The 10,214-nt window shown below is 40.9% G+C and overlaps 1 protein-coding gene across 3 annotated transcripts in view; it reads right to left on the bottom strand.

Moving 5' to 3' along the window:
* Positions 1–2,543: 2,543 nt before the first annotated feature.
* gal3st4 (galactose-3-O-sulfotransferase 4) overlaps positions 2,544–10,214 on the bottom strand; it is a 20,093-nt gene continuing 12,422 nt past the window's right edge. For all 3 annotated transcript variants that reach the window (XM_007567827.2, XM_007567826.2, XM_007567825.2), the window contains 3 exons: positions 9,926–10,042; positions 7,382–7,682; positions 2,544–5,668 (listed from right to left, as the gene is read on the bottom strand). In XM_007567827.2, coding sequence (XP_007567889.1) covers positions 4,565–5,668; positions 7,382–7,682; positions 9,926–10,041 — 1,521 coding nt within the window. In that variant the 5' untranslated portion in view covers position 10,042 and the 3' untranslated portion in view covers positions 2,544–4,564. The remainder of the gene's footprint in view (positions 5,669–7,381; positions 7,683–9,925; positions 10,043–10,214) is intronic.

Below are 10,214 nucleotides of genomic sequence, written 5' to 3' on the forward strand. Positions count from 1 at the left end.
TGGGCGTAGAAGAAGCTCGACCTTTACTCTGCACAGAACAACCACAGTTTGAACTGTACTCTGCTGACATTCAAAGGCAGAGCTGAAACCAGATAATTCAGCCCCATCTGTGTGGCAGAGCAAGATGTCATCAGTTAGAAAAAAAGAAGAGAAGACAGTCTGACCCAGAGAGCGCCTGGTTTCTTCCACACTGCGCCTTTAAAAGTATCATTTAAAACAGCCATTCTAAAAGGCTGTGAGGAAAAGTCAAGCAGCAAAACGTGATGAATTGTGTTTCTGTAGCTGGCAGTCTGGGCTGTGTGCAGCTTCTTTGCTGGTTTTGCTGGGTTTCCTGTACGAACTATGCTGCTTTTCACCGCAACACAAATGGAACGTTTAATTCTGAAACTGCATCAGCTGTTCGTGCATAACAACTTCCTCTGTGCTGACCACTGAAGCCAAATGTGTTCAGGAAGTACAGTGAACAACATCAACACTCAACTAGCTTAAAAAAAGAGGAGCTGCCGACTTATTCACACTAAATTTTCTAAACATTTTTAGACTTTTTTTTTTTTTTTTTTGCTGTTTGTTTCATTCAGTGATAAAGTTTAAAGATTTCTGTAATCAAAGAATGAAAAGTTCAAAATCATTGCAGAGAGGAAGTTGCTGAGCTGGTAGCCTGGCTGGTAGCTCTGACAGGCCGACCCGGTTCAACAGAACAGAGCAGAGCAGGGGACAGCATGAACTCATCACTGGTTTTACATCATGTGTGTTTAAATTGAAAATGATTGACTTTTTGTGGCATCTTTGCAGTAAAACTAAAATAATTATCTTTTGGAAATACATTTCTCCACAACAATCTAACTACAAACTAGAAGCTGCAAAGTAAATTTATTTGAACTTTTTTCATATAATTTTCTATGTGACCTTCAGGTTTATACCGTAATTGTAAGCCAGATACTTTCCATTTTTTGTAGCAGACAGTGGAAGAATGAGGTACAGTATTAGAGTTAGTATCATCATTGGATACAAGGACAATACAACCAGACCCTGGCAGGCCATCAAGCAGCTCTAATTAGAAACATGAGCTGTGGATTGTTTTTCCTCTCATGTTACTCAGAAACATTTGAGGCTCAGCAGGACAAAGGTTCATCCTGCTGACCTGACCAGCAGCTTCCACGTCATCCTGCACCGACTGATGAACTAAAACTGATTTCAGTGGCTGTTTTTCCTTAGCTCAGCGTCTCTTTCAGTTTCTTCCCCGTCCTCAAGGCAGAGGTCTGGTCATCCTGGTTTGGGCTTTGTTCAGGGAGTGTTGTTCCTCTGCACCGTCTCCCCATGCTTGCTCAGGGTTGGTGATGTTTTTTAGCATGCAGTGGTAGAACTTGGTGAAAGCCCCTTTTAAGTTGATTGTGTCAAAGCAACCCAGCTTTACACAGAAAACCTTCCACTGGCTCCACTCTGATTGATTGTAAGTATTTTTGTAATGAAAACGAAAATTTTTAGTTCGTTTCAGTTGACTGACATAGACTGAGTTTGAATCCTGTTTTTGGCCCATTAAAAAAAAAAAACCTGATTTGAACTGGTTATTAAATGCTATACCTTTACGTAGAAATAAATAATTACCACGTAAAGGTATTTATTTTTAAGACATTAGAAACTAGAGTGAAGGAGGCATTATGTATTTTTCAGGCACAAAGTACCATTTTATAGCCCAATCAAGTAACGACGTTGCGTTCAGTTGTTATGAAAATGCTGTATATATCAAAAACAACTGAAAAGAAATTGAAGTTTGACTTTACATCATAGCTGTATCTAAATAAATCGGTCTGTCTCTTTAAGAACACCCACTGCTCCTGACTCTCCATCTCCATCCAAACCGTCATGACGATGCTTCTCCATCCCATTCAATGATGCTGTTTAAATCCGTTGTTAGGAGCGTTTGTAGTTTGTATGATGAGCTCAGCAGACATGCAGCTCCACCAGGTGTTTACTAATCGCTGCTGTCGCTAGTCTGGAGGAGACGTGTGGCGGCAGAGTTGGTCTTGGAATATCGAATTTCCAGAATTTTTATTTTTTTTACTTTTTGTTCTTAAATTTAAATAAGCAACTTTGTCCAAAAGTCCTAGAGTTTAAATTAGTTTCTTCTGCACTGTGTAAATACATTTGTTTGCTTACAGGGAAATTTTTCTGCCACAATTCGAGAGCACACAACTTCAGTTCATGTCTTTCTTCTCAAAACTTGCAGTGCTCATACTCAAAACTGCTGATCTCTTTCAAATATCCACTGTTCCTCCTCAAATGTTTCTCCTCACGCTCAAAACTTTCCTCTGCTCAGATCCAATGTCCCCTCACAAGCCTCTCCACTCGCTTGCGGATCATTTTGTGCTCTCGAATTATGGCAGAAAATTTCCCCCCATAATTGCTTGGAAGAAGGAATGCAAGGCAGCTGCTAGCAGCTCACTGCCGGATGCCGCGCAGAGCTGCAAAATCCTCCAAGAATCCATGGAGGGTCAGCGTTACTCCTGCAGCACAAGAAGAAAAAAAGCAGTTTGGAAGCTGACGAGAGGGGAGGGAATATTTTATAAAGTCTTGCACATTACATCAAGCTTAATATGAAAACTCTTACAACCAGGAAACAGGCTGTAGCGCCAGTTCTCTTATACAATAAAAGGCAGTACCAACATTTTAAAAGTTCATGTAAAAAACAAGAAAACAGACAGAACACACAGCTTTTTGATATTCCTGCTAGGGCTGGGTGGTGATGTAGGAATACCGACTCAGAAATGACCAGAGCACCACTTTGGATGGGAGTTAAACAGTTGGTTGGAAGTTAAAGTGGGCTGTGCTCTGGTAAACATACTGTATTGTGCAGTCAAAGCTTCTTCATATCATACCTGCTGTGGGACAGGAAGAGTTCATCATTCGTGACATCTATAGTTAAAAAGGGCAGCTCGGATATCTTAAAAGTAGGGTTCTGTGGAGTAGTCATGAGTGATTAGCGTATTACCTGCAGAAGTCAATTTATCGTTCCACTCAGGTTTGACTGTCCCACTAAGCTAAAGTCTCAAAATTCAAGCCAGAGATTTAAACACGATGTAGTATTTTTTTATTTTTACAACACTTTCCTTTCTCGTTCAGATACAGTTCTGGGTTCCCTTGTATGGATATTTTTAAAAATATTTAGTAATATCACTGATTTATGATAAATATAAATGATGTAAAAACATCTCAGACAAGTGTTGTTTAAAGGTTGTTTAAAGGTTTAGGAACATCTGCATAAACCACAGACCTCAACCTCTGAAAGGTTACAGAGATCTGAGTTGCAGGGACTAAACACTAAGGAACTCCAGTTCAGTTCAAAATCGGAGTTTTACTTTTGGTGTTAGAATAAGGTTCTGTGAACTTATTAAGATTCAGCAAAACTCTTACAGCTCAAAGGAATAACAAACATGATGCTAGAGTGCTTCATGGAAACAGTTTTATAAACTTCTGAAGTGTTTTTTTCTTTTACCACTGAATGGGTATTTAAATAGTCATGTTCCTAATTAAACCACTTTTACTTCAACAACTATAAAATGTCTGGCAAGAAGTAATCTGATTGGTCTATGCTCCCCTCTGATTGGCTGTTAGCCTGACCATCCAGTTACTGTAAATTACAGTTGCAGTTTTCCAGCCATTAAAAAAGCCTGACCTGATTACAGTGCTGGTTTCTTTTTAATAACTGACACTGTCAGTTGTCACCAAAGTCTCAGATAACATAGGAACTGCATTAGCCGCGGTTCGGTAAAAAATAAAATAAAAAAGCTGCTAAAAGGTATCTGAAACGGCACAAAGTCTCTAAGTTCAGCCGTGGCCTCAGTCAGTCTCTCACAGCAGAGCAAAGAGGACAGTGGCTGATTTCCAGACCTTTGTAGAGCTCAGATCGGTTGGCTGGCCAATCAGTGGACCCCTGTTTTAAACCCCAAACCGTCCCTTTAAGAGATGAACTGCAGAGATTATACTCTACACTAGAACAAATCTGTGATGATAAAATAATCTTCAACTCACTCCATAACCAAACTGTTAGCATGTGTTCTAGCTAACCAAACCAATCTCAAGGCATTTTCATTATAAAATAATACACTACTTTTATACACACCTCTATGGTGTGTATAAAATAATACACACCATAGAGGAGCGAGCAGAAGCAGAGCTGACTAGTAATTATAGGAGTCAGTGTTATGAACACTTTTCTTCATATGTTCAATTATTGTGTTTTTAGAGGTAATGGCAGATCAATATGGGCTGTTGAATGGTCATTCATTCATTCATTCATATCATCTCAAAATGCTCAAAAGTCTTTCCTGGCAGACAGTGATATGATAACAGGAAGGCTAAATTTGATCAAAAGCAAACACCACCCAGCCCTAGTGACTGCTGCTATTAGAACATCTGATGACCACATTAACTACAGCTATCATAGTATTTACAAAAACAAGTCAAAATAGAAGAAGAGCTTTTTGTTTTCACACAGGTAAACAAAACTAGTATTCATCCATTTCTAAGACATCTCAAGCATCCAGAGACAGAAAACGACAGGTTCCTATCTAAGCCTTCCTTTTTCATGCTCTCGTACCAAAGTCTGGTTGTTCCTAACTAAACGGCTGCCTTCCCAGTCTTTCATTCCCTCGTCCAAAGTCCTTCCTCCAGCTCCAGCTTCTCCTCCCGTCTCTTTTCTTCCTTTCCTGGGTGGCTCTTGTTTTATAAAGGTCCCACCAACGGCCACCAGCAGCCTCTGGCTCTGTTGCTGAGCTGGGATGGCGTGGAACTGTGGAAACTGCTTAGAATCCAACACATCCTTGTACTGGATCTCAGGCCTGATCATCCTCAGGCATGACATCCGAGTGGTATTGTCCAGCCCTGGCTGGAGCTCATAACCCAGAATTTTAACTAATCCACTTTGGAACGGTCTAATGTTTTTGTCCCGGATCCGATGAGCTTCCACAGGCTTCCCCCCGTCCCTGAGGCACACCCGGGCCAGGTCTTCCCTACGCATCCTGAGCAGACGAACTTCTTTTTCCATCTGAGCATGACCAAACTTGTCAATTTCCTCCCAGAAGGTTTTGTTGAAGGTCTTGTATAGGTACCAATCAAAGGCATTCCACTGTCTGAGCTTTTCCCGTTGCTCCGGTGTTAGGGAAAGGTTCGGTAGCATCTTTGCTTGAACAAGCCCGCCTCTAATACCAACACCAGCGGCTGCTGCTGCTTTGCCCACCCAGGTCCCAGCCACCCCACCGGCACTGCTGGGCTTCTGCTGCCGAGCGTTCAGGCTGAAGAAGACAACGGAATCCAGTGGCCAGCAGAGGGCGTGTCTCAGTAGGATCATGGACTGGTCGAAGTACTCGGAGACAAGAATCAGCTTGAAGGTCCGCCGGATCATGTCCTCTCCGAGCCGAGCCAGCGCCAAGGAGAAATTGGCGTTGTTGTCGAGGCCAAAGTCGAACCACAGCAGGTTGCGGGCGTAGTGGTTGTTCCGTAGACGAGGGTCATAAAATTTTTTAGGGTCGTCCGCAAACTCCCCCAATCCTTTGGCTTTCCGGAAGGCTGGGGCCACTTCTTTATAGTAGGCAAAGGAAGACTCAGCCAGAGCGACCGGGTCTCTGATGATGGAGAAGTAAAAGGTGTCGGCAGGCATCACCTTCTCCACCTCAAAACAAGAGCAAATAAAAAAGGTATATTATATAAAAAATAATAATGGAGATTTCTAGGCAGTAGAACATATTCATGATGTTGAAAAGAAAAGTGATACGATTGATGAGACAAAAATGCCAGTTAAAGCTGCAGTATGTAACTTTAATAATGACTTTTTTTTTCTGTTTGTTAAAACTGTCACCATGTCGTTTGCTATGAGACAGATGATCTATGAAAAGATCGAAATGCAGCAGCCAATCAGGGCCAAGAGGAGGGTCTTAATGCTGTCAATCAATTTCATGTACTCAATGCTAAATGTGCTACTAGTGGACAAACAACTCACTTGAAAATTATTTTTCCACCATCAATGATGGCTAGTCTAATTAGTCTAGCATTCAGGACAGGCTCTGCTAATGGGGAGAAGCCTCAAGATAAACATTTATCATTATGTGCCGATTTATAAATGGTTCACACTTTGAACCTTCAGACCGATAAAAATGTCAGAGTCTGTTTGAAGCAATTAGTCTTGAAATTAGAAAAAAGCATAACACAAGTATTAAACCTAAATGACACCAACAAGTCTATGTTGGTGAGACCGTCTGATGGGCCAAAGTATAGCTGGCTAACTCTGAAGCTTCTTCACATCAACTGAGGCTCAGATTAGCCCTGAATCATGTCTGGCTGAGTGTGCATGTCACCAGATGGACGTCGAGAGTCACTTCCTGCTCCAGGCTCTGGAACAGGAAGTCTGAACAGCATGGAGAGACTTCAGTTAGAATGAAGAACTTATGGATGTCTTGTGCTTTTATCCCCAAATAGTGTGATGATATGTAATAGTGAGTGCTAAGATTAGCGTTTTAGATTAAAACTGGACGAGCAAACATTTGCTTTCTGCTTTAGTAAAACAGTTCACATTGTTTCAGCGTTAATCAGGAGCCTCAGTCTTTGACCCTCCATCTACAGTGCAGAGTTGGGTAAATTAAATATTCCAGTACAGGACAAACAGCCAATATTTGTCATATTAGCGATTGAACACTTGACCTATAGTAGGACAGAAATTGTCCAAAAGAAAACTAGATCTGGGAGAGCGATCTGTGATCCATAAAGCTGGAACCTAAAGGACTCCAGCAGCCAGAAAAAGAGGCAACAATTTGTAATTGGCATTATATAAGGGTTTAAAGTGAAATCAAAATCATTTGTTTTTGTCATAAATTTATTTTAGATATATTATAAAAACCTGAATAGAAGTATTAAAACAATCTTGTGTCACATCTGGTTTGTTCCAGGAGTAATTTTCTACAGATGTTTTTCATGGAGAACTCGCCCCCAAAGTGTTAAAGCTGCAGCTGTGGCTACAGGCAGCAATGCACTGAACACACGATTGTCAATAATCAATCAGAAAGCATCGGTCAGTCATGATGACCCAACCAACCATGAAGCACAGAGGCAGTTCAAGCATAGAGAAACATGTCTCTACGGTTGGTAGAGACGCTTCAACGACAATAAAACACACATTAGGAGGGTCTTCCTAAGAAACCGTAGAGCTGACATATCAAAGCAGTCACTGCTATCACAAGAAGTTCAACAAATATTAAGAAGCTCTGGGATGATTTCATTATTCCATCTTACCATTTCTCAGAGAGAGAGCTAACAGACATGCTGATTTCTTATTCTTATCCAACTAAATTCTACATCGCCCTCATGTTTTCTGCTCCTCTGAAGAACTCACCTCCAGCTTATTAAACCTCATGTGATTCCCCATGATGTGGAACTCGATGGCTCTGGGACCTCGGTAGCCTTTCACTCTGTGAGCGTTGAAGGGCAGCGGGTAGCCCAGCTGGTATCCCAGCGGCAAGGCGAAGCGGAGGCTGTGCTCATCTCCGAAGCGGTACAGCATGTTGAGCACCGTGCTGCTGGCCGTCTTGTGGGTCTTCAGGAACATGATGTGAGTGTGGGGCCGACAGGAACCCAGAGACGGCCCCTGAGCATCAGGGGAAGAAAAGATGGATCGTGCGGCTGGCTGGACATTGCTGGAGAAGGGAAAAGAATTTTACACAGAGGAGATTTCAAACTGTCAGAAAGAAATGAGGAAAGCAGGACATTTTTATAATGCTGGGTTTAATTCATATGGGGCTGAATCAAACCCAGATGAAATCATTTCTGGATAAATTGTGGGGAAATGTATCATCTGACCAAACATAAACCTGTTCTGGATTTGATGTTTGACTGGTTATTGTTGAGCCAACTATTTCACATATTGAGATCTTAAGTTTATATTTGAAGCATTTATACTCTACAAAATGAAGGGCTGCTACCATCCACATTCACATGATGAGGTCTTGTACACACGTAGCCGGGTCTTTATAAAAATAATCATCTCTGCCACATCATTAAAAAAAATAATATTGGACACACAGGATCAGTTTCAGAAAAGTTTTCACCTACATGAACCCAAACAAATCCGCCCCAAACGTGCCAAAACAACAGAAATTAGAAATGTCTAGAACCGAGACATTTGGTTCTTATAGACTTTGATGGACTGGAAGAACCATCAAGGCCTTTTTTTACAATTACCAACAGATTTCAAGCCATTACAATGACTATGATTGTGAAATAAAGACTTGTGTCATGAGACCAGCCAGTACCATTTATTTCTCAGACCATGTGACTCTGGTGTCTCTGGCTCATAGCAGAGCTGCACAGAATTCCAGATTTTTCCAGACCCAATAAAAAAAAAAACCACACATGCAATTTTGAGAACATTTTAAACATACAAATACAAAATATTAACCTTAAACCTGTTGAATGACACTCAGAGCTCATCTTCAGGCTCTTTTGGAACGTGGCATAAAGCCATTTCACTGACTAGGTACAAGGAATGAAGTACACTAGACTGCATTCCGCCTCTTTAAAGAACAGTTTGTGAACTTTGGTTCATTTTTGTTGGCAAAAAATCTGATAGTCTTTTAGTGTTTAATTTAGAAAGAATGTTGTTACGATGCAACAAAAAAAAACAAAAAAACAAAACCCAGGTGGTGAATCTCAATGCGCAGTGACATAAATAACGTTTGGTGGTGTTTTATCCATATTTTATCATCAAGTGGCTGTCTTGTTAATGCTCAGCCGTTAAATGTAAAGTCATTTTACCCAATCAGTACAGTACAATGGCAGACACAACCAGGAGATCACTCATTTTTCATTTTGGTAAAAAACAGTGTTGGAACTTGTGGGGAATTATTTTTTTCTCCATTTAGGTTCTTAATGTCAGAATTCAGGAATTCAACTCACTATTTATTAAGACTAGTACACAGTGATGGTCCATTATCATGCCGGTTCTTATGGGCTAACACAATAAAATGGCACCTGACAACAGCTTCTAGTTCATTTTGTTAGCTTCTATCTAAGCTTAGCCGTTATGAGGGCACGCGTGTGTGTGTGTGTGTGTGTGTGGGTGTGTGTGTGTGTGTGTGTGTGTGTGTGTACGAGCATGCAAGCAGCTAAAAGAGACAGAGAAAAACACAGAATTATTTATTCCCAACATACTGGATTAAAGTTTTTCACTGAGTTAATTCCAGTATTAATCAAGTTAATCTCATTTTAACTGAAAAATATATATTGACAAAATAGGCTAAATTTTCAACTCAAAAACTATTTTTGCTGCTAAATTATTGGGGAAAATATGGACAGACGAACTCAACAGCATAGATTTTTTTTTTGTTGTTTTCTGCAACTACAATCAGATTGGAGCAAAGCTCTGGTCTATCCATTCATCTTTCCAGAGTTTCAGGAATTTCTCATCATTCATGGAACTTCTATAGAAATCTCGACGTAGAAACACTGACATTAGCATCGGAGACGTCTGTGCTGCTGCTACATGTTTAGCATTGAGATTCTACTTTAGGCTCGAATACCAAATTACCACCCAGTGGGCATACAGAGGCAGCTTTATTTCCCATTTCTGCTGTTTGTGAATGTTGCTTGTGCGTCAGATTTACGGGCGTACAAATACAATACACAAATACAAAGGTTCTGTATGTATGTATGTAAAAGAAAATGTGCTAAACTGTGTTAACAATTTTGAATGCATTAAATTCTATGTAATTTAACATCTGTTGACACATTCTGATTCTGCTAGTTGTTTATAAATGAATACACATATTTTGACTGTACCAGCTGGTATAATGGTGTAAAAGCTTAGCTGTGCTTCAACTAAAACTACTAAACAATTACACCTGAGATACAAAAATAAGAAATATGGAAGTATGTCACATACCTTTTGTTGAAGATGACTCCCAGCAGCTGACCTGCAAAAGCAATGGCCAGAAACAGCAGAAGTGCTTTCCACATCCAAACTGGTCCCAGCCGACCACACACCAGCCACCGCAACATCCTGAGAGGAGGACAGGAGGAGGAAGACGAAGACGAAGAGGGGGAGGACAGGAGGAGGAAGACGAAGAGGACAGGAGGAGGAAGACGGAGAGGACAGGAGGAGGAAGACGGAGAGGACAGGAGGAGGAAGACGGAGAGGACAGGAGGAGGAAGACGGAGAGGACAGGAGGAGG

The sequence above is a fragment of the Poecilia formosa genome, unplaced genomic scaffold, assembly GCF_000485575.1.
Source record: "Poecilia formosa unplaced genomic scaffold, Poecilia_formosa-5.1.2 Scaffold214, whole genome shotgun sequence".
In the NCBI taxonomy this organism is placed as follows: Eukaryota; Metazoa; Chordata; class Actinopteri; order Cyprinodontiformes; family Poeciliidae; genus Poecilia; species Poecilia formosa.